This window comes from Ochotona curzoniae, unplaced genomic scaffold (assembly GCF_017591425.1).
Source record: "Ochotona curzoniae isolate NIBS_2020 unplaced genomic scaffold, NIBS_Ocur_1.0 patch58, whole genome shotgun sequence".
NCBI lineage: Eukaryota > Metazoa > Chordata > Mammalia > Lagomorpha > Ochotonidae > Ochotona > Ochotona curzoniae.
In genome coordinates this window covers 445,144-465,315 of record NW_024467037.1, presented here as the reverse complement: position 1 = coordinate 465,315, position 20,172 = coordinate 445,144, and the positions used below count along the sequence as shown (strand labels likewise).

Here is a 20,172-nt window from a genome sequence, read left to right as displayed (position 1 = left end):
CCATAAATCTTTTCAATAAAAATTAAAAAGCCTTTTTTAAAAAAATGTATAGTTACTCAAAGTACTGTTCTGATTTCCTGAAATACTTCCTGAAATACTGGGTTATTTTACAAGGAACAACAACAACAAAAATCTCCTTTCTATGATCTGCTTTCCAAAGTTGACTAGGTTTCAAAATGGTGAAATCTGCTTTTGGAAAAGCCTCAGCTTTTGTCAATACAAAGGCGCCCTCTGCTGGCTCTGCTGTGCCTTGTTCCTAAGTTTGAAACAACTGCAGAGTTGTGAAACTCAAGGCTGAGGCAGTTTTCTCCCAGCCAGCCCAGGCTGAGGAAATCCTGCCACAAACACTTCAGTAAGTTCTCCTGTTAATGTTGCGGGGTTATCCATGACAGAATAAGTTCTGAGCTGCAACTGCATCAACCTGCCCAGTGAGCTCAACCATCTTACGAGTTACCAGGGAGTCTGGAGGTTGATGAGACGATGAACGCCTCCTGAACGTGTGAATGGCAGCATGGAACCCACACTGCAGAGAGACCCTGGGAGTTTGGGGGCCGCAGTCACTTGAGTCCTGGAGAGCAGATTAGCTACAGTCTTGAGGGAGTGGATGATGTTAGTGGGATGCTGGATGCATGCTTTCTATCACTTTCAAATGAACGAAGAGGAGGAGGAATAACGACGCCAGAGCTCTGAGTGCTCAGAGGGAGAGACAGGAAAGAGCCTTTGTCTCAGCATCGTTTTGAGGGTACAGAAGCTAACTTAGGGGTGCATTGTTACACACATGTCGTGCCACTTGGAGTGCCCACGTCCCATGCAGGAGTCCCTGGAGTCCAGCTCAGCTCTGCTTTTAATCCACATTCCTGCCAATGTGTGCACGCAGAGGCAGCAGCTGATGGCTCAAGTGTTTGGGCCCTGGCACCTGTGTCAGAGACCTGGGCTGAGTTCTGGTTTCCTGGCCCTGGCCTAGCTGTTGGTGGGCATTTGAGAAGTGAACCATTGGATGATTTATATATTTTTTAAAAGATTTATTTTTATTGGAAAGGCAGATATACAGAGAGGAGAGACAGAGAGGAAGATCTTCCGTCCGATGATTCACTCTCCAAGGGAGCACAATGGCCGATGCTATGCCAATCTGAAGCCAGGATCCAGGAATTTCTTCCAGGTCTCCCACGCGGGTGCAGGATCCCAAAGCCTTGGGCCATCCTTGACTGCTTTCCCAGGCCACAGGCAGGGAGCTGGATGGGAAGTGGAGCTGCCGAGATTAGACCTGGCACCCATATGGGATCCCGGGCGTACAAGGCGAGGACCTTAACCACTGCGCCATCACACCGATGGCCCGATTTACATTTTTTTAAGTGAAAATTAAAAAATAAAACTTAGATTGTATCCTGTATGACCAAGATATGGACAAAGGGTAAATCTTTTAATAATGTTCCATATGAGGGTCTTAAAAAAAATCTTACTGCTTTTCATTTTTTATATTGCATGTTGGCCAAATTGTGGGTAATACTAGCCAAAAGATGGCATATATTGTTGAATATTTACTTATATGGGAAGGTTCTAATGATATAGAAGCTTAAAACTATATGTGCCCAAATTGAGTTTATGAAAAGATGATTTTGCTGATACATGACAGTAATTACACTAAAATACTTGCAGGAGTTGCACTGTGGGGTTGGGGTGGCCATGTGTTGCACTATTTGGGGCCCCTGATTTGTCTAATATATTCCCTGCTGAGTTTTTAAAATACTTTGAGGGATAATTGACACTTTTTAAAGCACTTTTTAAAACTGTACAATTGGATAAGGTTGGGCATAAATGTATAGCTCTATGCAGACAGCCCCCGGTGCACTAAAACACGGACCGTGTCCAGCACCCTCCACGGGCCTCCCCCTCTCGAGGCCCTCCACGCCCAGGCAGCTGCTCACCTGCTCTGTCGCATTCTTTTACAATTTTGAGTAAATGGAATCATTCCACATGCTTTGTCTGCTGCTTTCACTCAGGTTAATAAGAATCCTGTGATTTATGCTGTGCTGTCAGGTGTATCGAAAGGCCTCTCCTCCTTTACCACTGGACAGCACTCCTTTACACAGTAGGGCTGTGTGCAGACCCAGTTCACCCGTGGATGGATATGTGGGCTGTTTCAAGTTTGCTTTTTTTTTACCATTACTAAAAGCTGCCCTGACCATTTGCGTTCAAATCATTCTATGAATGTGTGCGTTTCATTTCTCTTGGATCAGACACATAGGAGAACAGGTGAGCAATCTGGCATGTACATGTTTAACTTCTTGGGAAATTGCCACTCCGTCTTCTCAAGCGGTTATGCCACTATGCCTGGCAACCAGTAATAGATGAGAATTCAGGAGCCCAGTGCGATAACCTGGTGGCTAAATCCTTGATTTGCATGTGCCAGGATCCATATGAGCACTAGTTTATGTCCTGGCTACTCCGTTTCCCATCCAGCTCCCTGCTTGTGGCCTGGGAAAGCAGTCGAGGACAACCCAAAGCTTTGGGACCCTGTACCCATGTGGGAGACCCAGAAGAAGCTCCTGGCTCCTGGCTTTGGATCAGCTCAGCTCTGGTCACTGCAGCCACTTGGAGAGTGAACCAATGGATGGAAGATCTTTCTCTCTGCTCTCCTTCTCTCTGTAAATCTACCTTTTTAATAAAAATAAATATAAATCTTTTATTTTAAAAAGAGTACGGATAGTTTTGTGTTGCTCATAAGAGGTTTTTTTTTCATTTGGATGCTTATTTATGATTTTCAAATTTTCTGCAATGAAATACAGCTTCCATAGTCACAAAAAAATTGTTTAACTGGAGCACGCACAGTAAGGCAGCCTGTTGCCATGCACCAACGGGGTCTGGAGAGTCTCCTCCCAAAGGAGCCGGGAGGGCTGGCTGTGCCACCTGCAGAAAGTCCCCTTCAAATAGAAATCACTTATGGGAACACAGAGTGCCAGAAAAACAGATTCCCCATCCACTGGTTCAACTTGCCAGATGTCCACACCAGCTAGGTACCCAGAACTCCATCGGGGTCTCCATGTAGGTGCAGAGCCCCAATCATCTGGGCCACCTTCACTGCTTTCCCTAGGCACTTTAGCAGGGAGCTGGATGGAAAGTAGAGCAGCCAAGACTCAAACTGGCAATTCTAATATAGGATGCCAGAAGCACAAACAGCGGCTTAGCCCCCTAGACCGCAACTCCAGCCCCAATATTAATTTTGTTTGAAAGAGTCCAGGTAGTGGGGGTAGAAACAGAAAAGTCTCTGCTGGTTCACTCCACAAATGGCTCCCACAGCCAGATCTGGTCCATTTATCTGGTTCTCCCACATAGGTGTAGAGGCCCTAGCATTGGGGCCAACTACTGCTGCTGTCCCAGGCCTAACACCAGGGAGCCGATGGTGAAGTGGCGCAGCCGGGACTCCAACTAGCACTCATATGAGATGTGTCACAGGAAGCAGCTTTACCCACTATGCCACAATACCGGCCCCTTCCCTAACTCTCACCTTTACATCAATTTGCTTTTCAATGCTATAACCACACTGAGGCTGTAAGAAAAGGTTAACTACACACAAGCCTCCTCTTGTTCTAGCATGTGTCTCCTTGCTCCTTGTCTGTTTCAGCCCTTATCCATCCAGAGTTCAGAGTTCTTACACACTATTCTGTAGTCTATATCTTTATCTTTTAAACATTTATAGGCCCGGTGCAACAGCCTAGTGGCTAAATCCTCACTTCGCATGTGCTGGGATCCCATATGGGTTCGGGTTTGTATCCAGCTGCCCTGCTTCTCATCCAGCTCCCTGCTTGTGGCCTGGGAAAGCAGCAGAGTGTGGCCCAAAGCCTTGGGACCCTGAACCCGCATGGGAGACCTGGAAGACGCTCTAGGCTCCCAGCTTCGGATTAGCTCAGCTCTGGCCATTGCAACCATTTGAGGAGTGAACCAGCGGATGGAAGATCTTTCTGTCTTTCCTCTCTGCAAATCTGAGTTTCCAGTAAAAATAAATAATCTTATATAAATATAAGATTTTTATATATAATTTATTATATATGATTATTTTTTATATATGAGTTATTATAAATATTATGGCAGAATTACAAAGAGAAGGAGAAACCAAGGGAGAGGGCTCTGCTGACTCACTCCCCCAGATGTCTGCGATGACCAGGCTGGCCCAGGCTGAATCCAGGAGCTTCATCTCTCACATAGATTCACAGGCCCAAATACTTGCACCATCTTCAGCTGCTTTCCTGGCCGAATAGCAAGGAGCTGGACCAGCAGTGCAGCAGCCGGGACTCGAGCTAGCCCACACCTGGATGTCAACACAGCGGGCAGCAGCTTTACGTGCTACGCCACAGTGCCCACCTCTGTTCATCTTTTTTAAAGATTCATTTGAAAGAATGATAAAGAGGGAGACACAGAGAGAACTCTATCTTGCACCTGCTGGTTCACTCACCAGAAGGACCACAACAGCCAGCCAGGGCCAGGCCAGGGCCAGGATGTGGAATTCCACCCAGGTCCCTCATGTGGGTGGCGGGAGCCCAAGCACTTAGCCATCACCTTCCGCCTCGCAAGGTGCATGAGCCGGAAACTAGCTGCGAAGCCGAGGGGGACTAGGACTTGGCCCAGTGCTCCAGGGTGGAACGCCTGCGTTCTCAACAGTGGCTTAGTCCAATGCATCGCATGGCTACCCTAAGTATATTTTTTTAATGCATTTTAAAAAAAAAAATAAGCAGTCCTCAACTGCTTTCCCAGGCCACAAGCAGAGAGCTAGATGAGAAGAGGCACTGCCGAGACACAAACCAGCACCCATATGGGATCCCAGCATGTACAAGGCAAGACCTTTAGCCACTAGGCTACTGCACCAGGCCCCCTATGTAGCTTTATAAAGAATTTTGTTTTTTTTAAGATTTGCTTATTTTTATTACAAAATCAGATATAAAGAGAGGAGAGACACAGAGAGGAAGATCTTCTGTCCGATGATTCACTCCCCAAGTGAGCGCAACGGCTGGTGCTGTGCAGATCCGAAGCCAGGAACCTGGAACCTTCTCCAGGTCTCCCACACGGTTGCAGGGTCCCAAAGCTTTGTGCCGTCCTCAACTGCTTTCCCAGGCCACAAGCAGGGAGCTGGATGGAAAGTGGAGCTGCCGGGATTAGAACCAGAGCCCACATGGGACCCAGGCGCGTTCAAGGAGAGGATCTTAGCCACTAGGCCACGCCGCTGGGCCCTATAAAGAATTTTGTGCCAACAGTTGTATCATAAATTATTTTCCAAAATCTCTTGTGAGTTATTACCAAATTAGTAATTATGACACGTTAAGTTTGTTCCCCCCCCAAAAGCCTGTTATTCTTTCTAAATGTTTCCTATGATGAATACCCAGGAGTGGAATTTCTTGTCAAAGGCTAAAACATCCCAAAGGATGGGATAATGAAAGGAGAGGAGAGGAGAGGCGGGAAGGGCGGTGGAGGAGAGAAGAAGGGCAGGGTTGAGAGGCTGAGAGCAAGCGGGCTTCTTTTCCCTGGCTCAGTCCACCTCTGTCTGGGTCTACCACACACCTGAGTAGTAGAGGATGCTGGGCCAGCCTCTGCTGTCTGCGCAGGCGCATCAGCGCCTGGATCAGCCAGCTGGTCCACTGCACGCAGCTGCCTTCACGCACAGCAGCACAATGGCTCCCCCTACAGGCTGCGCTGATGTAACGGTAATGTCACTTTGCCAGGTGCCAGCCGCAGTTTGTACTTCCTGTGCATCCTAGCTTGAGCGCCCCTTGTTCTGACTTGCAGGATGATCTGCTGTCTGATTTTCTCCGGGATGTTCTGACCCCACTGCGCTGAGGGAGGATACTCTTTGTTTTCACAGAGCCTGGGGCCGTGACCCTTGACCCTCTCAGCGCTTGCCTGGCTGAGCCCATCCAGACCCCTGTGGCCGATATTGTAAAAAATACGTAAGTGTTCGAAACAGCAGCGCCAAGGACTTGTCTGCTTTCACTGTATTTTTCTTTCAACAATTTAGCTTCTATTCCCCACCACCACCCCCCGCCGGGACACATGAGCATTCTCAGCATGTTGGGACAGCTAGAATTAAGAGAAACAGATGGGAATGATTAAACTATGATCTACTGCATTGTGTGGCTGGGGTAGGTGGAGAGCCGAGTGCAACTCTGACATGCGGAAGCAGCTATGTCTGTAACTTTGAGGTTTATTGAGAGGCCTGGGAACCTGAGGTCAACCTGCGTCTCTGTTGAGCATTCACTCAGCTCTGGGTGATGGACCCGGAGAGGCAGCTGCAGCAGCAGATGCTAACGTGTCTGCCCTGTGTGCTCCCTGGGAGCTCGTTGCCCCAGGTGCCTTCTGGCTGCAGCACCAGGCGTGATCTTCCCTGGCTCCCCCTGGAACTAGAGCCCATCATGGCCTCCCACGAGCCTCGGTGGCTTGAGAAGCGGCCCACACCTTCCCAGTGCAACAAGGATTGCTGCTGGGGTCCAGAGCTTTCTCTTTCTGCAGGAGCAGAGAGGGAAAGGCACTTGCATGACCCAGACAGCCACTGGGGAAATGGTGCTGTTTGGTTTTTTTCCATTTTATTTTCATAGGGAGTAATTTTTCACAATGAGTTTAACAACACCCCAACACCTCCCCCCAAATAATAAAGAAATAAAAATAATTTTGGAAAACCCCAGGAGGACAAATATATATATAGGCACTCCATAAAAGTCATTATAGCCATTGAGCATAAATTTCAGACTTGACACAGGCACTCCTGAGCGTGAGCGTTTAAAAAGCAGAAAAAAAGGCAACACACTCAGGCTTGTCGTGTTCGCTGGTCGCACACTTGTTCCTTAGGGAAGAGCAAGGTTTGCTAGCACTGACGTCATCAGGGGGAGCAGGGGTGGTTAATTGGGTGACATTGAAAGATTTAAAGACTCATATATTTATAGGAAATTGCACTTACCTCATTCAACAACTATTTCTCAAGTTTCCACAGCAGGGCCCTGAGCTGGCATAGGCCCGACTGAGCTAAAAGGAGAGACGCTTGGGCACAGGCATGGCACCAGGTACATGCACACTCCTGCTGCCGCCACCATTAGCAAGACCAGAGATGGTATTCAGTGGCCTTCTTACCCCCCCGGAGCACAGCGTCCATGACAATAGTTCCACAGCTAACAGCCTGTGACCTTCCAGCAACCGAATCTGATCTAGAACTCAGAGAGCATCAGGGAGTGGACAGATGTGTTGCATGTTCCTAAGACAGTTTTTTCCTTCAGGGTTCCTTTCCTTTTTCCATGGAAGACATTTCAATTAAGTCACTCTGCATCATCTAATGAATCCCACACTTGAGGGATTGCCCTTGAGGAAAGCCCACAGGACAAAGCTGATTTTGCAGGTGTTGAGGGAGATGGCTGGCTGATCCTGTCAAGTGGCCTATGCAGGGCCTGGCAGAGAGCAGGGGCTCAATTAGGGTCACGTGCCCTCCTCCTTTCCCACCAGGTCTTTCTAACTCACTCCCATTGGTCCGTTCTTTCCACAGAGGCAGGGATAGCAGCAATGTTTCCCACCTGCCCAGAGGACTTCCCAGACACAGACCTGATGCACCAAAGCGCTTGGGCAAAGCGGATGCATCTCTTCTGCCAAGACTGTCCAGCCAGCAGGCACCTGCCAGCCCCAGACGTGTGAGTGAAAACACCCAGGAGTCCCATCTGAAAACCCTCCCCAGACCCCAAGCAGGCCACCAGGTGCCATGGTGAAGACTGCTCACCATACAGACTTTCGGGACTTCCAAAAATTCATGGAAGGTGCATATTTTGAAAACTATGCATGGGTTTTTAAATTGTTCTGCAACAAAATACACTCCTGTTTTCATTCCACTTTCCATGAATTGTTGGAAGTACCATTGTATAAGATCGTCTGTCAGAGTGGCCACGGGTGGGGCCCAGATCCAGCCTGGATTTGCTCTCCAGGTCTTGTCCTGCTATGTCCTTCTGCAGGATGGGGTGTCCATTTCCAGTCCCTACAAAGATACCAAGAGGGTAGCATGACCCTCCTCTGCCATCTGCTCTTAGGAGAACATCTGTGTGGTTTCAGTGCAGGAGAGAAAGCAGAGACTAACATGGCTGTCACCATCTGCCTGAGGTTTCATGGAAGTTAGTAAATGATGCAGCAATGAATAACACTGGCTTTCACTTACAACACGGGTGACAGGAGTTTGGTCTAGTAGCTTAAGCTGCTGCTTGGGATGCCTCCATCCTACAGCAGGGTGCCTGGGCTTCAGTCCCTGCTCCTCTCCCAATTCAGCTTCCTGTTCGTACACATCCTAAGTGGTAGCAGATGGCTCACATACATGGTTCCCTGTCATCATGTGGGTGACCAGATGGAGTTCCTGGAGCCTGGCTTCAGCCTGGCCTAGCCTCAGCTGTGCAGGCACCTGGGGAGTGAACCAGCAGATAGGTCATCTCCCCCTGTGTTTCTCTATAGAAAAATATTTATATTTGGATGGATACGTATATATTATTTGGATAATATATAATATAATGTACAAGATATATATATTTGGATAATATATATATATTTGGATGGATGGACGGATGGTTGGACAGATTGACATCTAGATCAGATATCAGTTTCTCTTTCTCTATGTATACTTAGAGAAAGGCATCTCCCTGACTTTCAAATAACATAAATGTTTAAAAATCAAAATACTCAACCTTAGGGGTGGCAACATCAATTTATCAAAGGTAAAAACTGCTTCACTTTAATCTAGCTCTGTAGGTCACAGATTTGGGGATTTTTATTTATTTTTATTGGAAAGGCAGAGCTACAGAGAAAAAATAAAGAGAATATTCCACCCACTGGTTCACTTTCCAAATGGCTGCAATGGCCGGAGCTAGGTCAGTCTGAAGGCAGGAGCATGTTTCAGGTCTCCCACGTGGGTACAGGGGCCCAAGGACTGTGAACCATCCTCTGCTGCTTTCTCACGTGCATCAACAGCTGGATAGGAAGTGGAGCAGCTGGACTCAAACCAGCACCCATTTGGGATGCCAGCACTTCAGGCAGAGGCTTAGCATAACATACCATAGTGCTGGCCCCTGTGGGTCATAGTTTAGCTTCCCCATAAAGTATGTCATTTTTTCTTTCTCCTCCTATAAAACTAATCCTGGAATTTTTTTCCTAGAATTATTTTTAATGATAATTTACTTGTTTTAAAGGCTGAGTTAGAAAAAGAAATTTTCCATCTGCTGTTCTACTCCTTAAATCGTATCAGCAGGCGGGCCAGGGCTGGGCCCAGCCAAAGCCATGAGTCGGGAGCTTCATCCAGGTGTACCACCTGGGTGCAGGGGTCCAAGCACTTGGACTACCTTCTGCTGCTTTTCATAGGCCATTATCAGACAGGTGGATCAGAAGTGGAGGAGCTGGGACTCAACCCAGCATCAACAGGCAGCCTAACCCTCTGTACCACATGTCAGCCCCAGCTCCCAGCACTTTGTAAATGCTGAATCTTCAAATCTCCCAAACGAGGTCCACAAAGAGTGACTGTCCTGCTGGATTTGGAACCCACACAGGTTCCCTTCAAGCCGTTCCTTCAGCTTGGCCGGCAGTCTTCCTCTGGTGGGTTTTTTGGTGTCCTGCATGAATCACAGTTCCCTTCTTTATGTCTCCCCTTCAGGGGAAGGAGCTGACTGCCAAGGTCAACAGAAGAAGAACCCAGGCAGACGAGAGCCAAGCCCCAGGAAGGGAGCAGGAGAAAAAGGCTCTCAGAGGAGCCGAGGCTGCTGTGGGTAAGAGAGCGTGTGTGTGAGGAACAATCCAGAAGGCTGCCAGAGCGGGGACGGGGGACCAGCCTGCATCTGAGCATCGTGGTCTCCCCATGTCATTAGAGGAGGCCCTAGAGACCTGGGGTCATCCAGCTGCATTGGAGCATATGTGATCTCATGGAATCCTCCCAGCACCTCCATGAAATAGGAGTCACTACGACCACACGCAGCAGCTGAGGCTGAAAGAGATTGGGTGACTTACACATAGACCAAATACAGCAGGGTGGTGAACCCACTCCTGGTGCATGCTCTTACCACTGCCTTGATGGACTAATACCTGAAAAACTGAGCACCTGTAATCCCAAACTCTGAAGTGTGAAGGATTCTAAGAATCTGAAAATGGGAGAACTGACGTTATGCTGCAAACAGGAAATCCCAGACCTGCCTCCCGGGACAGATCATAGTCAAAATGTAGATCACGGTCAAAAAGGTGATTTCACCGACAAGGCAGACTCGCTTTGCAAAGCACGATGCTAACTCAGTACCTGGTTCTGACCCTGACCCCAACTTCCTGCTAATGCAGACCCTGGGGGGCGGAGTTACAGAGAGACAGTATCTTCCATCCACTGGTTTACTTCCTAAATGGCCACAATGACCAGGGCTTGATCAGGCCAAAGCCAGGAGCCTGAAACTTCTTCCAGGTCTCCCACATGGGTGCAGGGTCCAAGTACCTGGGCCATCCTGCGCTCCTTTCCCAGCACACTAGCAGAGCAGCCAGGTTTTATCCCATATGGGATACCAGCATTGCAGGTGAAGGCTTAGCCTGCTATGTCACAATGCCAGCCCCTGGATTTTGTCTTTTGACATGAGTCCTATTCCCCAAGATATTTCATCATATAGGCATAAAGAGTAAAAAAAAATCTAAAATCTGAAACTTTTCTTTCCAAGTACTTTGGATAGTGGACATTTAGCCTGTCTGTCATACCAGAACATTGAGGAGCGATGGCATCATGGACAGGGACCGGACGTAACCTGAGCTCTGAGCAGTCCTCCCCACCCCCTCATTCCACCTCCGCTGCACCTCACCAGGGAGTCAGAGTCCCGTGCTGCTGAGGACTTAAGCTGTCTGCTTGGCGCGCAGGCCCTCCAGCCAGAGCACATGCTGGAGGGGGCACTGCTGGCTACCCTCCGGGCCCTGGTCTGTTTTCAGCATTTGCTTTGTAAACTGAACTTACATGTTTACAGCCCACAGCTTGGGCAAGACTGGACAAAGGTAAATTCTCGTAGTCCCCAGAGCTGCACCAGGAAGAGTCCTTAGGGCCACAGAAAGCTTTGCCAGGTTACAGGGCCACAGACGCCAAAGGCTATATCTTCCAGCTGAGCCTCTGGTCTCCTTGTGCAAAAGCCTTGTCCTCACCATAGAGCAGGGTGAAACAGAGCTGTTATATTTGTGCTGCCAAGGACAGTGGGCCCCAGTAGGGATAAGGCAGTTTCACAAAGTGTGGTCTGAAGAGTACTCTTAAAATACATGGGGTGCTTGCAGATACCCCCTGGGACAGTGTGAGAAGGTGGGGCTCAGGACTGTACACCCTGGATGATGCCACTGCAGGTGAAAACTCAACAGTTGCCATAAGGGGTGACAGAAATGGCATTCGCCTAAACCTATACCTCTGTCCCTAATTGTTCTCCCCCAGGCAAAACAAAGCCCTCAAAGGCTGAAAGGAAATCGGAGCTCACTTCCAAAGCCAAAACAGCAGGTGTGAAGAGGGGCAGGCCCCAGAAGGCAAGGGATGTGGAACTGGCGGAGTTAGCTGGGCCTCATGGCCCCGACTCCAGCAGAACAGAAGACACAGGCAGAGGCTGCTTCTCGGCCAGCCCCATCTTAGACGGCCCTTGGCTTGCTCACAAGTATGACTTTCCGGAAACCCAAGTTTCTCTCGAGGGAAGATCATCGCCCAGCCAGGCCACAGCTGTTGCTGGTCACGTGGACCCTGAAGGAGAGAGAAGCCCGGAGGAGCCACTGCAGGTAGACTGGCTATTCCCACCTGGGGCATCTTCAGAGGGGAAGGAGACAGCCCTCAAATTGTGTTGCAGAGACTGGACTAGCCGTGCAACACACTGGTTCTCTCTGTTCCACTCTGGTTAACAGACTTACCGAGTAAAGCACTCAGACCTAATCAAGGACACGGGGTGGTAGGGTCCCACTGCCGTGATGCATCCTAGGAGGCCCTGAGAGTGCCGGGGAAGGCCTGGGCAGCCCGTGCAATGCAGGAAGTGGGGGCCACACCGTCTGGGAGAGGCGCGCTTCTCCAGGACACAAGGAAAGGGGGGCTGAGTCCTGGGATGGACCTGGGGCTCCCTGAGTGCTTGCCTGCCACAGACTGTGGAAATACCTACTCTCCTCAGCTGCCTCTTGGGCATCCACAACTGGACCCGAGGCAGCTTCAGTACAAACACTGGCCTTCACTAGGTGCTTTTCCATGCCAGAGCCGCTTTGTTCCAGGACCTGGATTCTCATGTGGAGGTCTGAAGAGAAAAGCTGACGGTTAAAGCAAACTACCCTGAAAATCCCTACAGTGCAGAGAAAACACACCACTCAGATATGTCCTCTCAGCAAGACCAGCAGAACCTATTTGCCTCTGGAACAGGCTACTGTTCTGTTTTCGTTATTTTTTTTAAAGATTTATTTTATTTTTATTGGAAAGGCAGATATACAGAGAGAGACAGAGAGGAAGATCTTCTGTCTGATGATTCACTCCCCAAGTGGCCACAACGGCCAATGCTATGCCGATCCGAAGCCAGGAGCCTCTTCCGGGTCTCCCACGCGGGTGCAGGGTCCCAAAGCTTTGGGCCGTCCTCGACTGCTTTCCCAGGCCACAGGCAGGGAGCTGGAAGGGAAGCGGGGCTGCCAGGATTAGAACCGGCGCCCATATGGGATCCCGGGCGTGCAAGGCGAAAAAGAGGACCTTAACCACTGCGCCATCGCGCCGGGCCCTGTTTTTGTTATGTTTTTAAAAATACTTACTTGCTTCTTTGAAAGGCAGAGTTTACAGAGAGAAGTATCTCATCTGCTGGTTCACTACCCAATGACTGCACAGCCAGGGCTTGGCCGGGTGGAAGTCAGGAGCCAGAAACCCTACCCAGGTCTCCCATCCATGGCTGGGGCCAGCTTCTGCTGCCTTCCAGGTGAATGAGCACAGCAGGGAGCTGACCAGGAGCAGAGCAGCCAGGACTCGAATCAGCACCCATGTGGGATAGTGACATGGCTATGTCAGCCCCTATATTTCTTCCACTGAAATAAAGGTGTGAGTGGCATTTGGAGGCATTATTTTAAAGAGTATTTTAAAGTCCCACTTCCAATCCAGTTCCCTGTTAACACGTCTGGGAAAGCAGCAGAGGATGGCTCAAGGCCGTGGGCCTTGCATCCACATGGGAGAACCTAGAAGCTCCTGGCTTTGGGCAGGCCTGGCCTGTTGCAGCCATTTGGAGAGTGAACCAGTAGATGGGAGATTTCACTTGATCCTTCTCTCCATGTAACTCTGCCTATCACTTTTTAAAAAGTGACTTGAAACACTGAGCCACTATAGTTAAGCTCCCATGAGTCAGCTGTGTGTAGTGCACCTGTCAAATCGCTGGTGTCATAACCACACCTGGCCAGCCCAGCCCTGGCCATGGCAACCATCTGGGGATGCGAACCAACGGAGAGAAGATACCTTTTACTGTCTCCTCTGCTACCTCTGCTTTTTAAATAAAGAAATCTTTTTCCTTTTTTAATGTTTTATTTATGTTGGAAAGGCACATTTACAGAGAAGAGAGACAGAAAGCTGTTCCATCCACTGATTCACTCCCCACGTTTCCACAACAGCCAGAGCTAAGCTGATCCGAAGCTAGAAATTGGGAGCTTCTTCTGGTTCTCCCATGTGGGTGCTGGATCCCAAGACTTAGAGCCATCCTCCACTGCTTTCCCAAGCCATAAGCAAGGAACTAGAAGGGAAGTGGAGCAGCCAGGACATGAACTGGTGCCCATATAGGATCCCAGCACTTGCAAAGTGAGGATTTAGCCACTAGACAATTGCACTGGTCTCATAAATCTTTTTTCTTGAAAAAAAAAAAAATAAAAGGGCCCGGCGCGGTGGCGCAAGTGGTTAAAAGTCCTCGCCTTGCACGCCCGGGATCCCATATGGGCGCTGGTTCTAATCCCGGCAGCCCCACTTCCCTTCCAGCTCCCTGCCTGTGGCCTGGGAAAGCAGTCAAGGACGGCCCAAAGCTTTGGGACCCTGCACCCACATGGGAGACCCAGAAGAGGCTCCTGGCTTCGGATCGGCATAGTATCGGCCCGTTGTGCTCACTTGGGGAGTGAATCATCGGACGGAAGATCTTCCTCTCTCTCTCTCCTCTGTGTATATCCGCCTTTCCAATAAAAATAATAATAATAAATCTTCAAAAAAAAAAGTTTTAAAGATTTGTTTTTTATTGGAAAGGTAGATATACAGAGGAGACAGAAAGATCTTCTGTCTGATGGTTTACTCCCCAAGCAGTTGCAATAGCTGGAGCTGAGTCAGTCTGAGGCCAGGAGCCCAGAGATGCTTCCAGGTCTCCCATGCAGGTGCAGGGTCCCAAGGCTTTGGGTCATCCTCAACTGCTTCTCCAAGCCACAAGCAGAGAACTGGATGGGAAGTGGAGCTGCTGGGATTCAAACTAGTACCCATATGGAATCCCAGCACATTCAAAACAAGGACTTCAACTGTCAGGCTATTGCACTGGGCCCAAAATAAAACAAATCTTGAAAAAAAAAAAAACAAAACCAGAAACTGAGGTCCGTCCATTCAATCCGGGTCTCTCACATGGGTGGCAGGGACCCAGGTACTCGAGCCATCTTTTGCTGCCTTCCCAGGGGCTGCAATTCGGAGGAAACTGTGATAGAAGCCAAAGCCACGGCTCATTCTGAACCCAGGTACTCCACCATGGGTATCTCCATTACATGTCCAGGTGTCTGGCCCCACGTGCCTTATTTCAAGGAACCCTGCTAACAGCCCCACAAGTCAAACAGTATCAGGAGAAGTGCATTGTGCTCCCCAAATCCCAAAGCAAAGGTTAGGAGGGTGATGTCTGTTCCTTGGGCTGAGTGCACTGTGTCTTCTCAGGGCCTCCTCCCTAAGAGGGAGCAGCAGCAGGCGCAGGAGCAGGTGCTGGCTTCCAGGGACAGGCTGCGAATGGAGAGGGCAGAGAAGAGGCGGCTGGAGGTGGAACGGAAGAGGAGGGAACAGGAGGAGCAGAGGCGGCACCAGCAAGAGGAGCTGGAGAGAGCAGAGAGGATGAAGGAGGAGCTGGAGCTGGAGCAGCAACGCTACAGAGAGGAGATCCGGTGGGTCTAGCCTCCCCCCACCTGCCCCAGGGAGACCACGGCCATGTCAGGCAGCAGAAGGTTGGCACTGGCCTTATGAGGGGTGCAAGAAACCACAGGCTCCTTGTCCCCTCCTCTCTTCTCCCAGGAACAACTGAGATAGAAGATGCAGAGTCTGGCCCATAGAGTTCCTAGAGATGGGGAGGCTCTGAAGTGGCATCCAGCAAACACTGGCTGAACCCTCGCCCTGTGGCTATGCCATGCAGGCCCCACCAACCTGTGGAGCATGAGTTTCAAAAGTCCACTGTGTAAGAATGGGGACATGAAATTTTGAGGACTTGAGACCCAAGAGCACAGAGCTGACTACCGAAACTTCCAGGCATCTGGTCCTTGGCTCATCCATCAGGTTCTAGCCCTTTTCTGCACTCCTGGCTGCACCAGGAGCCTGTAGGTGGCCACACTTCCCTAGCATGCTTGTCTCACAGGGGAGGCCGGTGTTTTCTCAGCTTAAGGAAACAGAGACTGGAGGAGCAACAGCAGCAGCAGGAGGCAGCGGCAAGAAAGCAGCGGCTGCAGATGCAGGTGGCCCAGGAGAGAGCCCGACAGCAGCAAGAAGAGTTCCGGAGGAAACTGCGGGAACTACAGCGGAAGAGGGAACAGGAGGAAGCCGAAAGGGCTGGTGAGAAGATGCTGGGGCCCCTTGCTTCTGTCCTTGGGCACAGGGATCTGCATCCCTCTGTGGGCCATCATTTACTCCTAGCACCTAGGGCTGGTGTGTGAAGCCCTGTGGATGCACATGCTGGTTTCTTCCAAAGTGATGACTTGCGGTGACTGCACAGTATCTTGAGATCAGACTAAAGTAAGACTGACCTGAGCCAATGACTCCAGGCCTGCTCCCAAGTTCATAACCTCCTGAATAGAGACCTCCCTGTCCACCCTTTGGGGCCACCAAAACTGGAGCCATCGCCCTGCCCCCTGCTTCCTTCTCTAGCAGATGGGCACAGGCATCCAGAGAGCTTCCAGTACATTCTCTCCAGCCCGCTTTGTTTCTTCTTTTGTTCTTTCTAGCCTGGTTTTGGGGGAGAGAGCAGGAACTTCAGCAGGTAAGACGACAGCCACTTCCTGCTTCTGCCTCTCAAATGCTCACCTGGGCGAGCACCAAGTTTTTCTGGACTCTGATTTTATACTAGTCCCCACTGCCTATCACACCATAAACACAACAGGCTCTGGAAAATTCTCCCCCAAATCTACAAGTTGCACAGTACATGGGACACAGCAGGTGCTCGATGGACTCAAATTAGTGAATTACCTCTGCCCTCCCCTAGGTAATCACAGAGGATCTCTAAGTTCCTCACAAGGAAACCCTAGGAATCAAACTGGACAGTTAGAGCAGCAAATTCCTTTTCCCAACGATGCCCCCTACCAAGTCCAGCCCTTGTCTGTTCTGCAGAGGCTGAGAGGCAAAGGCAGAAGGAGCTGGAAATGCAGTTGGCAGAAGAGGAGAAGCGCCTGATGGCAATGGCTGAGGAAGAACGGCTGGACTACCTGAGGCGCAAACAGGAGGCAGAGGAGCAGGCCGCGCGGGAGGCCGAGCAGAGGCGGCTGAAGGAGGAGGAAGTGGCAAGGCTGGCTTCGGAGGAGGCCCTGCAACAGGCCCAGGAACATGCCAGGTACTAGGCACTTGGGGTGCCTATTTAGGGTTTAGTAGCCTGGGCACAGCCCTTTAGACAAGCAGCCTCCCCACTCCCCACAGGCATGGTTTGCTGCAGACATCACAAGTTCCTTCGCGGTGTGGAGAACTTGCCTTGGCACTTTAGAGCTCATTTAGCTCAGTCTTCTGGTTTCCAGATGAGAAAAGCCAAGTCCCAAGACAGGATTTGGATGAGGGCCAAAGGGAGAATTGGGGGCACCCCACAACTAGACCTTAAGACACCACAATTCCAAACCCACTGTTCCTCAAAGTATTGTGTACCATGGGCCAAGCACTGCTAGCTTCTGGGAACTCCAGAGTGAGCAAGACAACGTCTCTTCGCCCATGGTGTCTATATTCAGGGAGCGGGCATGGACAGATGCTCATTATTCTTCAGCTAGCAACAACGAAATACTACACAGAAAATTTAAAACATGCAATAGGGTAATAGAAACTTATTTTAGACTGGTTTGTCACAGCAAGACCTCTCAGAAGAGGTGTTACATAATGAACTCCTTGAAGGATACGGAGCTAGCCCCATAAATATCAAGAGAAAAGCGCTCCAGCAAATGGAGTGCACAGGTTCAAAGAAGTGACACTAGCATGTTCAAAGGATCAGCCAGCAAGGCAGGGAATGAAGTGATCAAGGCACAGGAACTGTGTCCACCTGTGGTCAGGAAGGTCGGACTAGATCTAAGGACGCCTTGTTAGAATACACGGGACCGACACCTTCCTCCCCCTCCTCCTACAAAGTCATTGCATTTTTTTCCATGAACAGAATTTTAGTCACTTGGTCTCTACTGACCCTCTAAACACTAGGGCCTCTGCAACTGTTATACTGGGAAATTGCCCTCCTCGGTGAAAGCAAAGGACAGCCATTCCCTTTCAGAACCATCAAAACTGAAGGGTCAGAAGGTACAAGCCCAGGGGTGGGGAGCGAGGATTCCAACCTTCACCATAAACACGTTTTCCCATAAAATGTGCTTTCCACAACATAAACAATCTAAGAGGATACTCATTAGGCGACTAGGAAAAGGCTACCAGAACAACTCTGCTACAGTTTATCACTACCCAGAGTTGTTCCTCAGCTGTTGAGTACCACAAAATGGATTATCAAAATATTAATTTCAGAATTACACAATCCATGTCCTGTAGCAAGCTATCAAGAGGTCTCCCTTTTACTTAAAAAAAAAAAAAAAAAAAAAAAAAAAGCCACTTTAGTGAAAACTGACCAGAAAAGCAAGGACATAAAAGCAGAGGCAAAGCCTGATACAGCCTGATTTGACTGAGGAATGGAAGCTGGTGGCAACTGGCCTTACTGCCTCCTGTGTGACAGGAGTCCAGATATGCCAGGCTGCTCAGCCAGGGCGCCTGCCACCCTAACAATGTCAGCTTTGGTTTTCACAAGGCTCATGACAATCAATGCATCTTTTGTGAAGTTACTAAATGAAGAGTACAATCCTTCACTAAAACCAAAGAACCACTGGCCCAGTCTGATGAGCACTCAAACCAAACTCCCGGTTTATAACAATTTCTAGGTTGCTTACCCATGCTGGTAACTGGGGTGGTTCTCTCCTCAGACAAAGAGCTGCTTTGGAGAAACGTCGTCTTTTCCATCAAGAACTCCAGAAGGAAGCCAGTGGCCTGCAGTGGACACACAACATCTCTCGACCCTGGGTTTACTCTTACTTCCAGTTCCTACAAATGCCCAGACCTTAAGACTAGCAGAAAACAGAAAAAGTAAGTGGGGACATACTTGCTTTATAATCAGATTCTGTCCTGGGCCCAGTCTGGTTCACCTCAACCCACAGCTAAGATGTTCTCTGCTTTGTAACCTCCTTTCCCACCACCTCTCCAGTACCACGCTTCAACAGTCACTTCTTCACTCAATCCTTTGCTTTTTAGAAACACATAAATAGGTGCCTAAAACTGCCCATGACTTCATAATTCGCTTTAAGCAGTAAGATGGTCTCAGGATATTCAAGGTGTTTCACTTTCATGTGTCTGAATAAGCTAAAAGTAGCATTTTAAAGGCAAACAGTAATTTTCAATTTGCTGAGAGGAAGTGATTCATACTCGTTTATTCGCATAACATTTATTGTAAATCTCTTTATAAAGCAAAACTAAGCCATTTCATTCTAAGAATCTAAGATTTAATGTCTATTTAAAACAAAGTGTTTATAAATCCCTTGATGAACAGAGTTGCTTCATGAGATTCATGTCCTCAGACTGCAGAGCAGCGTTGGGAAGATACCTGAACAGTCACATGTAGCTAAACAGTCTGTCGCACTAGCCACTTTTTAGTGCTCAATGGCCAGACATAGTTGGCAACTACTATATAACAGAGACTTGCATTAGCAAAGTTCTATGGGACTGAATTATTCTGGAGCCCTGAAAATTAATTTCTTTTTTTGTACCTTCCTGTGCCTTGAAGAATCAGTGATTCATATAATTTCCCCATCTAGGGGTGAACATTTGGTACAGTAGTTAAGACACTGTGTGGGACACTCATGTGTCAAACTGGAATGCCCAGTTTGAGTCTCAGCTCCTCCACTTCTGCCCAGCCTCCTGCGAGTGTACAATCTGAAAGGGAGCTGATGTCTCAGGTACTTGACCTCCTGTCACCCATGAGAACCATGTGGAGTTCTGGGGTGTTGGCTTCAGCCTGGCCCAGCCCTGGCTGTGCCAGTTATTTGGGGAAGTGAAGTAGGAGGCAGAAGATCTTGCTCCCTGCCTTTCAAATGAAAAGAGGACCAAAAGAGTGTTAAATAAGATAAAATAACTGAGCCTAAATTCTCCTTTGGCATTACTGTACTTCTTTATTCTCCACAGCTAAGAAGCCGACAGGTAATCTGCTCTAACTTTTCAATAATATTCACAGGCATTTACTTTCTAAAGATCTGCTACAACCCAGAAATTGTACTTATTTTGGATTCTCTACTGCTATTATTAGACCTGCTTAGATCTGATGCTTACTTTAACTCCTTGTTTTTAGGTAAGATGAAGTAGAAATAAAATGAAAATACACAAAATGCTAGGTATCAATCCTGGTGAATTTAAATACACAACTTCAACCTTTTCAAGCTTGCCAACCCTACTGGAACATTCATTCAATAGTACTTCATCAGATAAGAAAAGAGCAGCTCAAACAACCCAAGAACAGAATAAGCAAAGAAAACATCCTTGTGGGGAAAATTACCATTATTCACTTTATTTTCTCCCTCCTATTACAATCTCAGATGTTCTAGTCAAGGACGAGAGAAAGTAGCTATGCCAAATGTTACTCGAGGTCTTTCCAATCAGATACCCAGCAGTACATTTTTGCCATGAAACTCCTGTTTTATGAGCTCTATAATACCTGATAAGCATTTGTAAGGCAAACATAGCAGGGTGCAATGCAA

The 20,172-nt window shown here is 48.7% G+C and overlaps 1 protein-coding gene across 1 annotated transcript in view; it reads left to right on the top strand.

Moving 5' to 3' along the window:
• Positions 1 to 18,490, top strand: part of LOC121168113 (uncharacterized protein KIAA2012 homolog) — a 121,719-nt gene extending 103,229 nt beyond the window's left edge. Inside the window, exons 15-22 of the mRNA XM_040997904.1 lie at positions 5,852 to 5,936; positions 7,517 to 7,658; positions 9,650 to 9,761; positions 11,432 to 11,763; positions 14,882 to 15,102; positions 15,588 to 15,760; positions 16,532 to 16,751; positions 18,352 to 18,490. Of these exons, the coding sequence (XP_040853838.1) occupies positions 5,852 to 5,936; positions 7,517 to 7,658; positions 9,650 to 9,761; positions 11,432 to 11,763; positions 14,882 to 15,102; positions 15,588 to 15,760; positions 16,532 to 16,751; positions 18,352 to 18,490 (1,424 nt within the window). The remainder of the gene's footprint in view (positions 1 to 5,851; positions 5,937 to 7,516; positions 7,659 to 9,649; positions 9,762 to 11,431; positions 11,764 to 14,881; positions 15,103 to 15,587; positions 15,761 to 16,531; positions 16,752 to 18,351) is intronic.
• The last annotated feature ends 1,682 nt before the right edge of the window (positions 18,491 to 20,172 follow it).